The 20,957-nt window shown below is 34.8% G+C and overlaps 1 protein-coding gene across 18 annotated transcripts in view; it reads left to right on the top strand.

Annotated features, from left to right (window-relative positions):
* CDH18 (cadherin 18) overlaps positions 1–17,165 on the top strand; it is a 1,020,178-nt gene extending 1,003,013 nt beyond the window's left edge. For 7 of the 18 annotated variants that reach the window (XM_021076969.2, XM_085001669.1, XM_085001666.1 and 4 more), the window contains 2 exons: positions 7,225–7,370; positions 16,402–17,165. In XM_021076969.2, coding sequence (XP_020932628.1) covers positions 7,225–7,322 — 98 coding nt within the window. In that variant the 3' untranslated portion in view covers positions 7,323–7,370; positions 16,402–17,165. Of the gene's footprint in view, positions 1–7,118; positions 7,371–16,401 lie in introns of all 18 variants that reach the window. The other 11 variants (XM_021076964.2, XM_085001663.1, XM_021076965.2 and 8 more) reach the window with 2 other exon arrangements.
* Positions 17,166–20,957: the final 3,792 nt, after the last annotated feature.

Here is a 20,957-nt window from a genome sequence, read left to right as displayed (position 1 = left end):
TGAGAGTATAGTTGCAAGTGATGCCTCAAATATCCTCTCGTGGGTGTAGGAGCAGCTCTGCCCAGAGGCCCCACAGTCAGTGATAAGGCTGAGATGTGCTGTTTTTGTTCAGCTATGCATCTCCTTTCTCATTCGGGTCAAATCTCGGTATTCACTCACAAGCATCTCTCCAATCATATTTGATAGAACCACACTATGCTTTATGGGAGGGGGGAGACTCAAAGCTTGACTAGTGACTAGTGAGAAGGCAAACAGTGCATAAGCCATCATGACCCTAAAATGTGAAAGTGTGACCTCCAAATGTAATGGTTTGTTTTAGTGAGTCTTTTGTTCACATAGAAAAGTATTAGAATTCCCACTGTGGCTCAGTAGGTTAGGAAACTGACTAGAATCTATGGGGATGTGGGTTCAATCCCTGGCCTCACCCAGTGGGTTAAGGATCTGGCATTGCTGCAAGCAGTGGTGTAGGGTGCAGATGCATCTCAGATCCAGGATTGCCATGGCTATGGTGTAGGCTTGCAGCTGCAGCTCTGATTTGACTTCTAGCCTGGGAATTATCATATGCTGCAGCTGCAGCCTTAAAAAGAAAAAAGAAAAAGGAAAAAAAAATGTATGCTTTTATTTTCTCCTTAGTGACTTAACCTCTGTTGATTTTTAAAAAATTCTATGTATTTTTTCCTAATGAGTTTGTCACCCTACATCTCTCATCACCTTCTTATATCCTACTCACAGTGACAGCAAAAGAAAAAAAAAAAAAGCCCAAAATGAAACAAAAAAACTGATACATATTCTAAGCAATAAAAATGATTAATTTTACCATTCCATGCCACTTTGTTTTTCTTCCCCATTGTGAAAATGTAGGGTACACACTTTTGGCTTAATTCCGTCCTTGCTCAGAATCACATAATGCTGCAGGAGTCATCAACTCTACCTCTGCTTTAAGGAACTCTGCAGAGGGAACTTAAAAACAGGATTTTAAATAATTGTAAAAACAGGATTATGTGTTCACTTTTTAAAACTCTCTAAGGATTTATCTTTACAGTTTCCTTCAGTGTTTATAAATATCATGACTCCAAACATAATTTATTGTACTTTGACTCATCCATTTCCCACTTAAAAATATGGTATTTGTTAAAGGTACGTGATAAATAATGACTAGAGGGTTTCTCCTGAGGTTCATATTCCTTTTTTTTGTAAACTACTGCTCTTATCTGTACTTTAGAGTTTCTTCAAATATTATATTACTGTGACATGCTTATGAATTATTTGAATTTGGGGTTGGATTTCTATTTTAAAAACTCTTTTTTTCTTATCACTGTATTCACCTAAGTTAATACCTTATGAAAAATGATATGTTTTTTCATGAGCAGATTTCCTGACATTCTTCAAGGTTCATATTTTTGTTTTATATGTATTCATGTTCTCTTTTTAAGTCACTAGTATACAGAGTCTTATATATCATAAATAGGCATAATTAATAGCAAAGAGAAGGAATGAGCAGTATTCAAAGTTTTTTGTTTTTTTTTTCTTTTTTTTTGGCCACCCTGTGGCATATGGAAGTTCCTGGGCCAGAGGTGAGATCTAGCCACTACTGTGACCTATGAAGCACTTGCAGCAACATGGGATCCTTTAACCCACTATGCTGCAGTGGCAATTGAACTTGCACTCCTTGGAGCTTCAGAGATGCTGCTGATCCAGTTGCAACACAGAGGGAACTTTTCAAATGTGGTTTTAATAAGTTTATAATAGATGGTAGCTTCTTCTCAGAAAGAGATGTTTTCCTCCTTTGAGGGGGAGAATAAAGCTCAAAAGAAAATAGCAAAATTGGAGTTCCCATCGTGACGCAGCGCAAACGAATCTGATTAGGAACCACGAGTTTGCTGGTTTGATCCCTGGCCTTGCTCAGTGGGTTCAGGATCTGGGATTGCTGTGAGCTGTGGCGTAGGTCACAGACTTGGCTTGGAACTGGCGTTGCTGTGGCTGTGGCATAGGCCTGCGGCTGTAGCTCTGACTAGACCCCTAGCCTGGGAACCTCCATATGCCATGGGTGCTGCCCTAAAATGACAAAAATAAAAGAAAAAAGAAAATGGCAAAATAAACTTAAAATAGCTACTCTATAGCATCTAATAAAATATGGATTTTCATAAATTTATTACTAGTCTCCTATGATAACAAAGTCAAAGTTACATTACCTATGGTTATAACTATTTACCAACCAGTATTACTTATGAATCTGATATCAAGATCTTTAGACAATGGATGTTTGTGTTTATTTAGGATTTTAAAATTATCAAAAAGGAGTGTGGCATATTGTCAAAGGGGTGACCTTTAAGGGTGCAAATAGGAACATAATGATATTGGATCATGCATTTGTGGTTTGGCAGAAACACACCTGAGGCCAGGAGGAGATTTATAAACTTAAATGAACAGGCAGAATCCAGGGTCTTAAAAGTGAGATTAGGGCAGTTCTAAGATTAAAAGAAGTGGATGTTGGTAACAGGAGAAAATAATAGACCTTCAGCAGAAATCATGAGGAGATCAAGATAGATTAGTTCATTTCAGTTTTAATTTCTTAATACATGACAGAATAACAAGGAAACTGTAACAGAAGTCAAGTTCCTGCTGAGCATAGTTCAAATCGCTACTTATCAAGTACCTATTATGTGAAAAGAATTTTGCAGGAAAGCAAAAGGCCATTGTTTCCTACATAGGCTCTAATAATAGTTAAATTACAAATGGATCATGTTGCTGCTGGAAGACCAGATAAAAATGAAAACAATATGAACTATGCATATTTATTTGCCTGGTGGAAATTAAGGTTATGTCTCCTAGTTTAATCTTCAGACAGATTTAAAAAAATAGTTCAATTTGAAAACCATATCTGAAGATCTAAAATGCTTCTGCTGTTAAGATAGATTTGGAAATATTATTTTAATCATTTACTAGGCTATACTTATGATAAAGTTTTTCTTTATGACTGCATTATCGAATAAGGAAACCACTGAAATGGCAGGAAGTATATGGGCATCTAATAATTTAAGGGTTTTGAAGAACATGGTTTTAATACTTTCTAAAATATAAGGTAATTTTGGACTTTAATATAGGATTTGTTTTTTGCTCCAGGGAATATTTTTAAATCATGCCTTATTTTAACTTAAACAGTGCTATAGTTTATGAAAATAGCATGGAGATTAGAACCCTTCAATTTCTTTCAAATTATTGAACAAAGAAATAATACAGCAGGTACTATTAGTTCAAGAAAATTATATCTGGAAGAACAATAAAGAAAATCGTATCTAAGGTTTAGAAGCACTTTATTACTTGTATTTTACTATTGTGTTCTGTAGCCTTCAGTCCTTGTAGAAATATAGAGGCTGAAAGTATACCTACTTATATGACCTTATATTTTACCATGAATATTTTTTTTTGTGAAAGACCCCCCCCCCCAATTACTGATTATGAAATCCCTGGACTTCTTATAGCTACAAAAATAAATTGTTGATACTCTTTTTCAAAGTTCTTCAAATTTCGATTCTTTCAGTCGTGACAATGATATTTTTAAATATCTACATGAGTCAACTATTATATATCTGTATGGTGGTCTCCCTACTTGCTATTATATATGCCCATATGTTTTTATAAACAAGAAATGGGATATACAACAAAATAAATAATGCACTATCATCTATTTTGAAAGATTAAAACACTTGCAAGGCTATTTCCACATTACATCAGGAATATAGCTGCTGGGAATGTCAGGAATATATTGATCATATTCAGAAACGTGTTTATTACTAAGAGAAGTTCCCATTTTTTTCTGGACAATTTCTAAGATACTTTGGATACTTAAATTCATACAAGACATGAAGAATCCTCACACTCTTTGTTTCAGAATTTCTTCATATGATGTATTTTTCTAACTCATCACTGTCAAGGTCTTCTAAATTGGGTTAATACATCACTTCTAAGAAAGTAGACCCAAACTTATGTATAGTATTCCAGTGAAGTCTTCTCCATAAAGAGATGCATAGAGCTTCCATGTCTTCATTGAATGCTTCTTAGACTGCTTTAGGTCTATTGCCTCATTGCTTCATTCAGATAGTATATATATTTGAAAATGTTAGCTGTTACTCAAGATTTCTCTTGTATGATACTTTCCAAAGTTTATTATGTAACAAACATCTTTATTGCCTGTCTTTTTGTTTAAGGTTTTCATGCTAGCTGTTCAAAAATCTGCTAGAATCCTAATCCAATACTTTAGCCATATTGGTTTGGCTTCCAAGTGTTCTAAATCTTTTGTCTTCATCCACACTCCTCTTGAGAGTTAGCATTAAGGACCAAGTTTGAGTACACATTACTAGACTGTCCTTTATTTGACATCGATATTTAGCACTTCTTATTCAAATATTTTTATATCCTACTATGATTTCTGTTTATTCAGTTCATATTGGCTTTTTATTCACTTTATACAAGACTTTTTATAATACTTGGTTTATTTTTTAAAACATTATATTTCAAGTTTAGAGATTTGGCATTGCTCTTATCACCTAATATTTCAGTTTCAGCATGACAAATTTTATTCACAAAAAGTATACATTGTATATGTATATGTATGTGTGTGTGTATATACATACATATACATATATATACACACACATATATATATTCTTATCCATTTCATTTTAATTCAGTTTTCTTGTTCAAGTTCCGTGAGCCTACTACCAAGAACATTTTCTGCTGTTCCAGTAAAGTACACAGTATCCCTTGTCAAGAGCTTAAGAGCTCATTATTCTGCTGTGCTAAGCCTTTCTAGGTGGGAAGCTCTTTGCTTCCTGAATCCTCTTTTCTTTGAGAAAGTCAACCTTCAGCTGGAAAAACGAAAGAGTATTTTCATGTCTCCATGTCTGAGAGCTTTCTTGTTGAAAACTTAAAGTGCCGTAGAAACATACCCTGTCTTTCCTTTTTTTTTTCTGATCATGTTTTGGATTGCATTTCCAACAAATAACTTGAAAAAGAGCATGCTTCCAGGGGGTGCAAAGTGGACACTGGACTAGAGCCATAAAAGGGAGTGCTCACTACCCCTGCATGCTAACTGGTCATTTCATGCACTGTGATTGTAACTGAGAGCAGGGACCATGTCTTGCATCTCATCTTCAGAGGACCAGCAGTTGAAATGCTCAAACACATCTGTGCTTTTGAATACTGGTGCATAACTTTTCCTTAAATTAAGAAATTGTGCAAGTTTGTATTAATCTTGCTGGAACATCCTACAAGGGATAGATGTGCCGATTCAAAGGTTTCAAAGATTTGGGGGAAAGTACCTGCAACTGTTATACTCTTAAAACACATGTGATGCAGTTTCTCCTCTTTTTCTTTGATCATTCTGAAACCTGCTTCAGAGTAGGCAATTAATATACCTTTAAAAAATTTTCTCTTCTACCAGGTAAGAGGATATTTTTAGTAACTTGTTAGGTTATTTATTTTTACCTTATAACAAACCTTCAACACAATACACTTGTGGGTGTTTTATGTGTATATGTAATTTTTATTTACATCTATAATATAAATTATTCATGTTTTATTATCTGTATTACATTGGGTTTTTGAAAAATGTATTATCTTTCTACTGCATTAGTTGCAATGTATAATCAAGAAAATATAGCTGTAAGGTATTGTATCATAATACATAGGTATTGACTATCATAAACATACTCATAAGTAACAGGATTCCAATTTTCAGAAAAAAGAAACTGATACAAGGAAAAGAATCCCTAAAAGTGATTGCCCAATGATTTATTAATTTTTTAGATAAAATAATTAAGTCATAGGTGTGGTCATAGGTTGGATCCCCTGGGAAGCAGGCTCTGAATTGGAGTTTTGAGAGAAGGATGGTTACTGGAGTGTGCCCTTTTGTGATGGAAACATGTGGACCACACTGGGAATGGAAGAAAGAAAGACAGAGTGAGAAATTGAACTGACATACAATTTTAAAGTGTCCATAGCTGATCTCAAGGGAAAGCTCAAGAACTAAATTTACCCTTCAGGATTTTCTGCATGCAGCAGAAATGGGTCATTGGTTATATGTTGATTCAGAAGGTGTGACCTTGGGGCAAATGGCCGTCTACAGCTAGGGCAACAAGTCATTCTACACAGGGGTTTTGAGCAGCACATTCAAGTGTGAACCAAAAGGGTCTTCTAGCAAACAGACACAGAATGAGGAATCGCAATGTTAAGGTAAAAACAAACTATGTGTACCTGAGGCCACTGGGAGCAAATAGAAGCGAACTAACAGAGGAGAAGCAGCATGACATTGTGGTTTTGGAATTTCTTGGGTTGTAGCTTGATTATTCACTAGCTTTGTGATTTGGTGACATGTACCCTCTGGGATTCAGATTACTTATTTTAAAATTATTATTCCTGGTAAAAATGATTTTCTGCAAAATGTAAGGAATTTAACATCCTCCCCCTTAGAGGGTTGTATGGATTGATTAAAACACATCATGTGATCATTTACTATAGTATGTAGCATTTTAAAAGTACGTGAAAATGGAATTAACTCTTTTCTTCATCATTAACTTTTCCATGGTGTGCCCACTGTAACAAGAGTACTTCAGATTACAAGTCTAAAGCACAATTGATGGGATGTCTTCATAAACACATGATCAGTACCAGTGTTTCTTACACATTTTTGTACATTAGCCTCACCTGAATAATTTGCTAAAATGTATAATTCTATCTAATATAAGTCTATGCTTTATATTCAGAGTCACTAGGTTTGGGGTAGAGGCCACTGGTTCACCCAATGATTTGGTATCTATGTATCCTTTTCCATCCTTTGGCTATTATGTCCATGCCCAAAAGGCTTATTGCTTCCTACCTCCCCTGTCACCCACTATCTCCCCTCCAATTTAGTCCAGGCCCAATTAATTTTTCACAAAGTTTCCTCAAATTGAGAACCAGTATTAACTAGTCATTAATAATGTTCCCTTCATGATCCCTTGTCCATTTCAGAAATGGAAAAATAAAATCACACATGCCCATTTTATCCATTAAAGGAAATGTGAATCTTTAATGGCGGCTTTACTAAGTACATTTTGTTCTGCTTATGTCTGTCATAGATAACACAGCCAGCATTCTGACAAGGCGGAGGAGATTTAGTCGAACTATTCAGGATGTGTATTATCTCCCCATTATGATCTCTGATGGTGGAATCCCCTCTCTCAGCAGCAGCAGCACCCTCACCATCAGGGTTTGTGCATGCGAGAGAGATGGGCGCGTGCGGACCTGCCATGCAGAAGCCTTCCTGTCCTCGGCTGGTTTGAGTACAGGAGCCTTAATCGCTATCCTTCTGTGTGTTGTTATTCTCCTAGGTAAGTCATTTTAAGTCCTAACATAAGATGGAAATTCTAAGTGTACCCTTCACTGGTGTGTTAGAAAAGAGAAAGAGACAGAGACACAGAAAGAGTCATTTTGACAAAACCTTAGAATCAGGAATGCATCATGTGATAACAAAATATGGCTGCACTGATTTTCTCTTAATTAACTTTCTCAATATCATAGTTAATCTATAAATAATTTGGTTCAAATGTGAAGAAAGACAATAGTTTGCATTCATTAGCCCCAAATTCCCAATCCATCCCACTCCACAATGAGATCCTGCTATATAGCATTGGAAAGTATACACAGTCACTTATGATGGAGCATGATAATTTGAGAAAAAAGAATGTATACGTGCATGTGTGACTGGGTCATGTTGCTGCACAGTAGAAAATTGACAGAACACTGTAAACCAGCCATAATGGAAAAAATAAAAATCATTATAAAATTTAAAAAAATGTGAGGAAAGAGTTGAAACATCAGAAGAGGGATGGGATAAGAGAAATATTTTTGGAAAGGATCTATTTTAGAAATAATTAATATTAAATATTCTAAATCCCATATTGAAAGAGCTTTTACAATTTATTTCAGAGAACATAAGTGGCATCATTCTACAATGAATCTGAATACCAAATAAAAAGAACACATTTCTTAAAGAAATTTCTATCAGTCTGAAATGTTAGTTGGTCATCAAACTTAGCTGAATTTTAAAGGAGTGAGCCTAAATAATTTTGGCTTCAGAGATATCAAATTTTATTAAAACTAATAGAATTTTTAGTTTATCTTTGCATAATATTGCATTTTAATAGAAAATAAAATATTTACTGTAATTTTTATATTATCTTTTTAATAACTGAACTCATCACAATTGCATTTGGAATAATATTACTAGAAACTTTTTAGAATCACTATACAAAACAGGACAGTGGATCCAGATTTTTTTTATAAGAAAGGCAGATATAATATTTTGCTTTACTTTTTAAACTTTATTTTTATTTATATTTTTTTGTTTGCTTTTTTTTTAGGGCCGCAACCACAGCATATGAAGTTCCCAGATTAGGGGTGGAATTGGAGCTATAGCTGCTGGCCTACACCACAGCCGCAGCAACTCAGGATCTGAGCTGTGTCTGCAACCTACACCACAGCTCACGGCAACACCGGATCCTTAACCCACTGAGGGAGGCCAGGGATCAAACCCACATCCTCCTGGATCCTAGTCAGGTTGTTATGCTGAGCCACAAAGGGAACTCCAAAGGATCTTTTCCTTTATAATTTAAAATGGGTGCATGTGTATTTTCCCAGTATGTTCTCACCCTCTAGCTTTGTTCTAGCAGTGTAAAGAGAATTTTAAAGCAAGAGTGTCCCACCATAAAATTTGCATTTTGAAAAAAGAAATGAATGAAGCAGAGAACAGCCCTCATGATGGCAAGAATACACGCAGGCAAACCAATTAGGAATATGACATGCGTCTCACTCAGACATAGCTTAATTTGGACCAGCATACTCAGAAGTGGGGCTAAATAACTGGTGATAATATCAAGACATCTTAGGTAAAATAAAAAATGATCTTGGGCAATAGGATGCAAATCACATGATGAAAATATTTAGCAAAATCTTCATTAAGTGGGCTAAACACCTTAGCACAGGTCCTTGTGCTCAGCACATAGTGAGGCCAAACAAACTGAAACATCAGTTTGGAGTAGAGAAAGGGTTATTGCGGGGCCGTGAAAGGAAATGGGTGGCTTATGCCCAAAATATATCCCAAACTCCCCAAACTCAAAATTGTAAACCCTTTTAAAAGCCAAGCTGGGGTTGCCCAGTAAGTGATACATTAATGCACAACTCTGATTAGCTGATGGTTGGTTAACAGAGTGATGTCATGGGGTCACATTATCAATCCTTAGGCACCAGTAGTTCTGGGAATTCATCAACATCTAGTAGTTAATTTCTTCCACTTGGTGATGGTTTTAGTATCTGTAAAACAACTCAGGAAATATTCATCAGATACTATTATCTAGGTACCTCAGAGAGGAGCTAAAGCACAGGATATCAGGAAGGGCCTGCCCCAGCATAGAGTCCTGCTCAGTTACACACATAAAATAGCTAAACTTTCTTTTTTAAGTGACCTTGTATAAACTACATAGGTTGACTGAATTAGAACAGTATCAAAGAAGACTTTCCATCTCTTGCTGAATGTGGGCCCTGATCTTCCCTGACCTGGAGGCCACCAGAATTGCATTTTGTTGAAGTCAAAACAGAGACAGAATATAAAGAGAAAGAGGATAACCTTGGATTGAGTGTGACAAACTCCACTGGGATTGCTAAATCAAGCAGGATGAAATAGCAGAGAAAGCAAAGGAGAAATAATAGAAGCAACAAAATTAGTAAAGCATAATTTCCTAAAAGTCAAAGAAAATAAGTGTATCAAAGAGGACGGAGCATTCAACAATGTTAAAACCTGCTCAAAAGTTAAGTAAATTGTGGAGCAAAAAAGCTTCAGCTGAACTTCATGGAGCACGGTGGAACAATTTCATTGGAGTATGGCCATTTGTGGTAGAAGCCTGGCAGAGATAGCAGCCAGGAAAATCAGGCTTTCTGGATTTTATTCATTTACATATTGACTATTTAAATATTTTTGCTATTTTATTTAGAAATGAACAACTTACCTTTTTGTCTTTGAAAATTAAAACTCCCAAACCACAAACCAAAAAAAAGGACAAAATGAAAACTCAGAGGAATAAAAACATCTACAAACATTAAATCCTCTGGGATTCCTAACTGAAAATGCAAAGAATAAAACTCAGTGACATTTTATGAGTCAACTATACTTCAATTAAAAAAATTCTAACATTAATATAAGTTTTTCCAGAGTCTTTACTCTGAAAGATATTTCATTTCAGTTGGTGGAAGTAACTCCTTTTGGATTTTGTTTTTATTTATCATCATAAAATTATTTTTGCATACTAAGATGAAAACCTTTAAAAACTGAAAAGCATCAGTATAAGGTACATTTAGGTGCATTATGTAAAATAACATTTTATTATTTCATGAAATGATACATCCCTTTAATTGACTTTATGAAAATGTTGTTTCCCCTTTGGGATAAATAAGAGAACATTTCTAAATTTTATGTTTTCCCTCAGGGCTAATGAAACAAGGGTGCTATTTGGTCTTTTGGCTACTCCAATTTTTAGTAAAATTCAAATGTGTATTTATAGTTTTATCCAAAGGTTGCAGAATTTCTTAAGCTTAGGTTTAAACAATCAATATTTATAGTGTCATTGATATTTGTCATGGCATGGTCAAGGTTCTTATAGTTATTCAAGAAATATCTAGCCCACAGACTCAAAATGTCATTTGTAATTTTGAAATAATATTGGTTAATATGTGAGCTCATTGTTTTCAAGAAAAATATCAATGACACCAGAGGTAGCAATGTTTTATCTTAAAACTTGTTATTCTAAAATAGCATTCAACCTTAACGGCTAAATAAAGTATGAAATTAATATTTTCATACTTAAAAATATTTTAATTAGTAGCTGTTTGTTTATAAAAATGACTGTGATCGTGGAAATTTAGCCCTTGTTTTTCCACTAATTAATTGGGTGATCTCAGAGATCCCTTCAGTCTCTCACTTATTCTGAATCTGTGACAATGAAGTTTTAACTAGAATGACCTTTGGGTCATCTGTAAAATTGTGTGGTGCTTAGTTATGTTTTATTATAGGTTAAATATGATTAAATATTCTACAGTGTTGTCAGACTCCATCTATGTATAGAATTGATTATCAGAAAATGATGCTTGAAAACCAAAGGGCCTGACTTTAAATGCTACATGTATACATTGTGAGTTATATTTTCTGAGGATTACATTTTTCAGATCCATTTTATGGAGTGGATAGGAGAGAATTTAGAGTGAGCCTTCACAGTGCAATCAGTATGGTACTGGGGGGAGGGGTGGTTGTTGGATCCTCTTGCCCTCCTAGAGATCTGACATTTCTTTCCCCACCCCGTTACTCTTCAGAGGAACCAGAACTGTTGGCAGAGCAAACGTAAATCCCACTTGGTGCAAGAGATCATTGAATCAGGATCGGCATCAGACCTCTTCCAGCTACCCTTGAGGTCCTGTGTAGGCAGCTGACATAGATAAGTCCACCACATAGTTTGCACCTGCTCTTGGATGTAAATTTCCTTCTAAATGGGGATCCAAGTGGATGTGATGAGAGGAGGATGAGGGGCTAGGGGAGGAAGTGGAATTGATGAGAAGATAACTGCCAACTTGTTTGCCATCAGGGCTCCCCTGGGCTTGAAAAAATAAGTTGTGGTGAGAAATGTCATTATCAGTTATGACTCAGAAGTGAATAAAAATAACCTCCCTGACTAGGGCCACATCATTCTACCAAATTTAGTGCTAACATATGATGGCATAAAAAAGAATCAAGTGATATTTAGGGGTAAAAAATTCTGCTATGTGAAGTATTTGGGGGAAGTATGTTAGGAGTCAGTACATAATGTATTAAAATTAAGTTATGAAAACTCAAAGCCCCTTAGTACTCCAAGCACTGGAATGATAATATAAAGAAGTAAATAAAATATAGGAGAAAACAAATAGAAAACTGTTTCCACAAATTTGAATTCCTTTGTGAATAAAATAATGACACCATAAATTCATTTTAATATTTTTTTATATAAAAAGAATCACATGGCTTTAAAATCCTGGCCAATCTTAAAGAGGAGAAAAAAGAAATATACCAACAAAAATTAAAATATTCATGAAAATAAAGATATGTCAAAAATACTACAGTTTATTGAGTTTCATTCCAGATTATATACCAGAAGTCATTTATAATATAATTTTGAACAAAGGACAGCCCTTTATCTCTTTTTTAAATATAATACCATGGCTCTGTCACATTATATTTTCTAATATGAACCAGTGAGGGAAGCTCTACCTTGTTATATGTGAATGGTTTGATAGATTATGGCGGACTCATTTCCATTTACTTATTTCCTGCCAGTTTTTAAATAAGGACTTAACTCTCAAATATATATTTATAATTATTTTCTTCACTCATTCTCTTTTAGTAAAGGTGGTCTTGGAATTTTTGGGAAAAAAGTTTAGCTTTTAAACATTAAAAGATGGTTTTGGAGTTCCTGTCATGGCTCAGTGGTTAATGAACCCGACTAGTATCCATGAGGATGCGGGTTCAATTCCTGGCCTTGCTCAGTGGGGTGAGGATTCTCCATTGCCATGAGCTGTGGTGTATTAAAAACACACACACACACACACACACACAAAAAAAAAAGAGAGAGAGAGAGATGGTTTCAAGAAAAATTAGGTGTTTGCTATTACTAATAGCCATTAGCTTATTTGAAAAAAGTAAAATTATTTTCCTAGTGAGGCTATTACTATTCCTGAAGATTCACTTAACACAATGCCATATTATCAATCTCATGGAGATTATTCCTTTGTTCATCCACACACAAATTGTTAACGCAAAGTCTGCTGTGTACCATCTGCCCCAGAAACATCTGCTAACAAACAGGAATGTAAAGCAGTTCAATAGAAGCACACCTTCTCATTCCATGCTTCCACATTTTTCTCTGATTTGATCTGAATTTGCCTTTGACTAAAGGGACCATATGTCCATATTTGTCCTGATATCCTGATGTAATTATAAGGGAAATCCCCTTCTACCCTTAAAAAATGCCCCAGATTGTAAGGTTAATTAAATATTGATCTTTATATTAAATAGGTATGTAACAAACCTAGGAATCATTTGTCACTGGCCAGCAATTCTCTTTGCCCAGAAAAGAAATAGATGTAAAATTCTAAATTTGATCTTGAATAAAAGCATATATATATCAAGAATATTTTTGTAATTCTGGGGGAATAAGCAAACATGAGCTATCATAATAATAAACCCAGCATTATCCACTATGTTTCTTTAGGCAAATACAATACTGGTATTGGTGAAGGATGAAAATTACCTCCAAACTTATATTGATCACATTCTCCCTTTATACGTGCACATACATTTCCTTGACATAAATTGACAAACATTTTGACACAAAAGAAAATCACTTGACTTACTGATAAAAGTAAGACATTTTACTGTAATAAATTAGGCCTTCTGTAGAAATAGATATTTTAATCCAGAACAGCCTCCTCACTTAATTACACAGATGAGCGGAAATATATAATGGATGTTAATATAGAGTGAAGGGCATATACTTGAGGATACTGCTTAGGCCACTGATTTAGAAAGATATATGCTGGATTACACTAAAATAAACAGTGAGGTATTAAATGCATATTGACTGTACTCAGTGAAAGGTTTTCTTTTCCCCCCCAAAAATAAAGTGCTTTCTAGAGAATGTCTTTGAAGAATAAGTAACATGAATGGGAAACTATTGTTTTCTGTAGCAGAACATTTATGAAGCAACATCGCATGTAGCATCTGCATTTCACTTTCTGCTTTTACTGGAATCACTCCCTTCCAAACCCAGCAACTCAATGATTCCCCATGTCTGCTATAATCTCCTCATTACACTTTCCCATTTCCTAGTAAAAATCCTTTTATTCCACACATTTCCAGATGATTACCTGATTGTCCCTAAAGATGTCTTTTTTTTTGTTTGTCTTTTTTTTGTCTTTTTTTTTTTTTTTTTTGTCTTTTTAGAGCCACACTTGTGCATCTGGAGGTTGCCAGGCTAGGGGTAGAATCAGAGCTGTAGCCACTGGCCTACACCATAGCCACAGCAACACCAGATCTGAGCTGTGATTGTGACCCACACCACAGCTGATGGCAACACTGGATCCTTAACCCACTGAGTGAGGACAGGGATTGAACCTGTGTCCTCATGGATACTAGTCACAGTCATTTCCACTGAGCCATGATGGGAACTCCCTGTCATTTTTTCCTCCCTTTTTTCCTGCCAGACTCTCACTTGCCTCTTCTCTGAAAAATTAGATCCCTCCCAGTACACTCTTTCCACATACAGTAGACTTCCGGCTTGAATACCTGGTCCTCTTTCTCTCCATAGTTGCAAGACTTAAAAGCAAATATACGTTATGATATCCAGTTCAAATACAGGCTAAACTTATGTGTTGTTTAGAGGCATACATAAAAAGAGTTTAAACTACAAAGAGAAGCAAGGAAACAATAATAAAATTAAGAGTAAAAGTTACTTTTTAGAGGTGAGGAGTAAAATGCTGGTTTCAAGGGTGTCAAGTATGTTCTTTATTAGAGGACAGCTAACCTGGTATCTGTTGCTTTATGACCATTTGTTAAAAATTACATATAATCAAGATTGCCAGATAAAATATAGTTTATGGACATAAATGAATAGACAAAATATGATATACAAATCTGAACTTAGATAAAAAGTATACGTGTGTATATGAAAACATATATCTACAGATATATTACATAGGACACACATATGTTATATGTATATATTATGCTATAACATACTTATTATATATATATTTATGCTATAGTATACATATATATTCCCCATGCATAGCATTGGGACATATATATACTTTTAATGCATTCATAAGATATTTGCATATTACATGGGACATACCCAATTTTAGATATACGTACACACATACTGTATATATGCATGTGTGTATGTACACAAATATATAGTGTTTATATATACATATAGTATACATGTTTGTTGTTTCATCTCATTTTATACATATATAATATGTATGTATATATTTGTGTTGTTATTCATCTTAAATCCACATTTAATTGGTTGTCACGCATTATTTGTTACATCTCACAACCCTACATTCCATTTGAATATTCTTCTCTGGCTATTATGTTGTGAGGAATGTTTAAATACTAATGAACCTAATAATTATCATAAAGCCTAGAATATCAGCTAACCAAGAAGAAAACCCTCTATAGAGATGAAGTAAAAGATATTGGGCATAATGACACAAAGTAGAAATAATTCTTTCTATTTAGTAATTGTTTAATACCATCAAATTACATAATTTGAAACTTCTGAAAAACAGCCAAAGTAAAATATCCAAGACCTATTTCTATTGATTTATCCAATGGTTACATTATTGGTCATCTATTCACTTTATATGGCAAAGTTAACTGTAATGCACAGGTCTGACAGGTCGCACAGTTCCTTGTTCTATATTTTTAAACTAATGAAGTGGAATACGGTAATGGAAACATCATCATCTTTGATGTGAGAAGCCCTAAACTACAGCCCAAGCTTTGCCACCCACCATTTGTATGATCTTACGGTTCCATGATATTTATTCATGTCATCTCACTGTCTTAGTTTCCTCATTTAAAACACTGGGAATCTCCAGCTCTGCTTAGAGAATTGAGTAAAAAAATTATGTAAGGAGAATTGTGTAACAGAAAAATTCCTATGAAACATAAATTGTGAACAAATAAAATAATATCTTTTGAAGCCTGATAAACACAACTATTAATCCATGATAATATTATTCTGAAGAATAACAGACAAAGGAGATCAACCATGGTTTCTGACAAAGCAACAAAAGGAAAGGGTTAAAGGTGTCGGGACTCCTTCTTTTTATTTTACAGAAACTGAAAATATCCTTCCTATAATAGTCTATCTCCCTAGAAGGATTAAGGATCTAAAGACAGACCCCCACACACCATTATTTTTCCAGTCAAAATTTCATATTGCTTCTCCATCTATTTCCCTCAGTGTAGACACTGAATTGTTAGACTACACCATGAGTCATGAATCCTGAGAGCATTGCCTGAAAATGTATCATGGCATTCTGCAGAAGAACAGCGATTTCCAGTGTTTTATAGGGACCATCATTTTCTACATTCTTTGAGACATTAAAAAATCTCGCAGTGGAATTCAGAGGGTGCAGAGATTAGGGCTGCATTACCCTGAAAGCCTAAATGGAATGTAGTAGATAACAGTGGTTGGGAATTGCTTATACCCAATCTCCAAGAATCCCCTTCTTCTTTTTCTAACTCTCCACCCTCTTTCCTTTTTTCCTTAGCAATTGTAGTTCTTTTTATCACCCTGAGACGCAGCAAAAAAGAACCCCTGATCATTTCAGAGGAGGATGTGCGGGAGAATGTGGTCACTTACGATGATGAGGGCGGCGGCGAGGAAGACACGGAGGCTTTTGACATCACTGCCTTGAGGAACCCATCTGCTGCTGAAGAGCTCAAGTATCGGAGAGACATCAGACCGGAAGTGAAACTCACTCCCAGGCACCAGACGTTGGCCACCCTGGAAAGTATAGATGTTCAGGAATTTATTAAGCAAAGATTGGCGGAAGCCGACCTAGACCCTAGCGTGCCCCCTTATGACTCTCTTCAGACTTATGCCTATGAGGGTCAGAGGTCGGAAGCTGGGTCCATCAGTTCGCTGGATTCAGCCACCACACAATCAGACCAGGATTATCAGTACCTTGGAGACTGGGGACCCGAGTTTAAAAAGTTAGCTGAACTCTATGGAGAAATCGAATCTGAAAGAACAACTTAGGGGGGGGTCAGTTCTTGGAACCTTCTAGAATTTGCTTCCTGAGCAAGTGGAGATATAACCTCAGCAATGGCAAAGAAGAAGCTTGGAAACAGTACTTGGAACTGAGCAAGCTGAGTACAGCTGTGAGAAACAAGTGCCCTTTTCATGATGGAAACTGGGTTATTTAATCAGAAGAAAGTCAAATTAAAAAAAAAAAAATACGGAGAAAAAGCTATTGTTTCTTGTGTATATTTTCAATTGCTCAATAAAGTCTGTGTACTGTTTAATGAAGAATACCTGAATTATGCCAAACAATGATATTTGTTTCCATATTTTGTGGTTTCCTTTCAAAAGCAAAACTAAACGAAATGGTTCACAATCACGTATGACTCTGATTTCTAGGGGTGGTGCACTGCAAAATGAAACTGGTGAAGGTAATCACGACCTCTTTTTTCCACTTTTCTGGGTGGTTTCTTGAGACCCACACCCTGTTATTGTGTGACACATCTAATTAGCTTTGTCTTGTGTTGAAATGACATGAGATATTTCCAAAATACCACGCCATCATGGACTTGTATGTACCGTTTTCCTTTGCCCTCCCCAATTTTTTTCTCCATACAAAACTGATGGAGCATGGGGATTTGCTGCTTGCACTATGATGTATGCAACTTCTGTGCACCCGTTTGCACAACTGCTCTGAACTATGGAGACTTGTGGTCTCTGTCCTGCCTGCCCGCCTTTATTTTAACAGGAGAACCCCCTTCTTAAAGAAATGGATAGACTGAATGTCTTAAGATATGCTCAGATCATCTATATGTCAGGGAAAGACTTAGTTTTTAATAGTGACTACAAACTTTATCCTATACAAAGCGTTGAGGAACTCTACTCTTTCTTTGTCCCTCATTTTTTTAGTTCTTTTTTATCAGCCATTCTGATTATTCCAGTACCTAAAATTGGCTGTCCATAATTTTGCTGATTGATTTATGCTTCAGTATAATTTGTATATTTTTAACATGGCAGTCACCAAATCATGTGCCTCACTGAAAACTATGTGTTCTGAAAAGACTATCCTCCAATTTTCATAAACTTCAGAGACTTATGATTGACTTGTCTTTATTTCTCACAGAGGCTCATACTTTCCCCATCTCACTGATTAGCCCTTTATGTTTGGAACCTAGAAAAATGTGTAGGATTAGGAGCACAAAATTAGGGGGTTCACACTTATTATTCTCAGACACGTGCCCTAAAGTTACTGCGCTTCAGTGTCTCAAACTACAAAGTAGAGATGGCAGAGATTTCCCTGCCTACCTTGTTGGTTTATGTGAGGCTCAATAAGCACCTGTAAAAATGTTTTCCTAACTGAAAAGTGTTCTGTTATGTAAAAGCTCACAGACACTATCTAATTTTCTAATTTCATTAGCTTATATAGTAACATACATTTTGAATAAAATACTATATTATCATGGGAGAATTTCATGAAACTTTCAACAGTGAGGCAACTGCTAACTGAACATATAAAAGTTTAATTATTTTGATTTTTTTTACAAATAAGCTGTTTCTCAAAATTAATATTTTTCCCCTAAGTTGTTTAGATAATAGTTCGCTTTTGCTGATATTAGCCTTGAAATAAAAATTCATAGCATTAGCAAAAATGAACACATTTATGTATTTCAGATTAATTGGAATTTTGAAACGCTCAAATTAAGGTTTACTTCAAGGGAAAGGTTTTCCTTTGCTCTTTAAATGTATTATAATCTAGAGTCCTCAAAAGTTATATGACATTTTCTGTCTAATTCTGATGTGCAAATTTTGGGATTTTGCCTTTGTTTGCAACTGCCCTGTGATATTCAGTTCTTAGGTATGGGAAGTAGTAAATTTAATTTGAATATTTCTCAATTTGTGTTTTAAGCCTGAGGAATAAAATGTAATTTAAGTTTTTTACAACATTTTAGCTTTCCAGATGCTGCTTTATCATTTTTTTAATATTATAAATGGTATGCATTCCGGTATAAAGATAAATCAAAAGAGACACTCTGGGCTTTGGCGAATAACCTCTGGAGACACGTATTCTGGTTATGCTAATGCTGGACTAACATTCACCCTGAAAGAAGGGTACATGTTTGGAGAAGGACTGTGGATACTGGTGTTTTGAATTTCTATGCAAAGAGGACCAGGAAAACCAGGTTTTGGAAGTCACTTAGGCTTTTGGATTTAGATTTTCGATAAACTATTCATGGCTTTTGTTTTTTTTTTTTTTTTGATATTCATATGGCAAATTTACAGGTAAAGTCTTGAAAGATGAGAATGTGTGAATATGTTAAGCCACTTACTTAAAAGTCAAGGTCCTCTGCATGGTTTTGAGTATGAAAATATATCCCTGATTTTGTAGGAAGTGCACTCCAGATCCATCTCATTTTAATAACATACTATAATAATAATGGATCACTTCTAAGCCCCTGATTTAAATCTTATATAGAGGGAAAATGGAGCTTCTGTAGTATTGAAATGATATGTTCCTATGTTGATTTATTTCAGAATTTTGTTAAGGAAAGCATTTCAAATATGATTTTTAAATAGAAATGCTGAAACTAGGCAATAATATCATTATTATAAGTATAAATGATAAATGATATAGTTATCATTATTATAAATAATAATATTGTTATTATAAATATTAAAAAATGAGTCTCATTTTTTTACTGGGCTACTTTAAATCAAAAAGAAAATAGTAATGTATAAATGTTTTGCAAAAGGGCCAAAGTCATTTAACATTCAATATCTTGCTTTAAAAACTTCAGTTTCTCAGTGTTAAAAGGTAATTCTCAGAGAGTTTAGTGGGCAACAATTTGCACATAATCTGAGCTCTCTCTAGCCACAGATAGTCAGATTACCACAGATAATCATAATTCCATATGGATTTCATGGAATCAGCTATGGAATCACTAGTGTACCTCAGCACGTTGTTAACCTTGGTTGATATTTACAGCTCTAAATAAAATATAACTTTGAAATCAATTTACTTATTTCCAATAAAAGAATTTTCTACAGACAGACCCTATTCAATGTTGTGGCTGCTAAAATAGAGGAAATACAAATAGCTAATTTTTATCCAATATGTTTCTTAATTAGAATTTATAAATTTCAAATATACTTTGTAAAAACACAGGTCTTGCAGAAATGACTAAAGACATCATCGTAGATTCTTTCTATGACACATTTATATATACACAGATTTCAGGAGAAATTTGAAGTGGAAATTATCCCTAAGACAATGCTGTATACAAAGTTAAGTTGTGACTTTCCCATAACCAGGTATAAGAAGTAAAACATTCTGAGAAATATGGCATTCATATAACCGCACACACATACACCCGCATACACATAGATATAATGTCTTCTTGAAGAATATTTAGAGAGTAAAAGAATATTCAAAATAGTGACTTAGATATTGATATGATCCAAATATGTGATGCATACAAAATTTTAGTACCTAGCATATGCAAGATTCAGCTAGAAGTTAAGGAACATTTTTGTGGCTTTTATTTTGTGCCTAACCTTCAGTGCTTTCCATGATTAAGTGTATTCACAGATATGGCTTCACAGAGTAGACAAAATTATTAAATACGTCAAAATTTTAGAAGTGATGATTTAATGGACATGATGTGGCTATTAAATGACTACCAAATGTTTGACTTAGACTCTTAGTGTCCTACAGTGTAGTCAGAATATGGATAGAAGAAGGGTCTACTCTTTTAAGCAATGCTGAAAGCTTAAATAAATGATTAGTCACTGTTTTCTTTGTTTATATATACCTGCACCCATAATTTTGATTTGCTGTCCTTTGGATTTAGTTGAATAAATAGGGAGAATACACAAAAAAATCAGGTAGTCATTCTTAGGAACAGCCATTCAACTGAGTGTGGTCATAGGAAACATGCATAGATTCAATACTTTTGAATTAGATCTTCATCTGCCTTTTAATGTAGACAGTTCTTCAGCTATTCAACAAAGCAGAACTCTGAAGGTGATTATTTTGGAAAGAGGCAAGAGTCCCATTTTGCAAACTCACATTTTACTTAGCTTCCA

The sequence above is a fragment of the Sus scrofa genome, chromosome 16 (genome assembly GCF_054392235.1).
Source record: "Sus scrofa isolate SSC_HxYL_T2T_F1_AM1 chromosome 16, Sscrofa_HxYL_maternal_Yorkshire_Landrace_v2.0, whole genome shotgun sequence".
Lineage (NCBI taxonomy): Eukaryota > Metazoa > Chordata > Mammalia > Artiodactyla > Suidae > Sus > Sus scrofa.
Note: the sequence above shows the minus strand (reverse complement) of the source record. Positions and strands in the feature narration are given on the sequence as shown.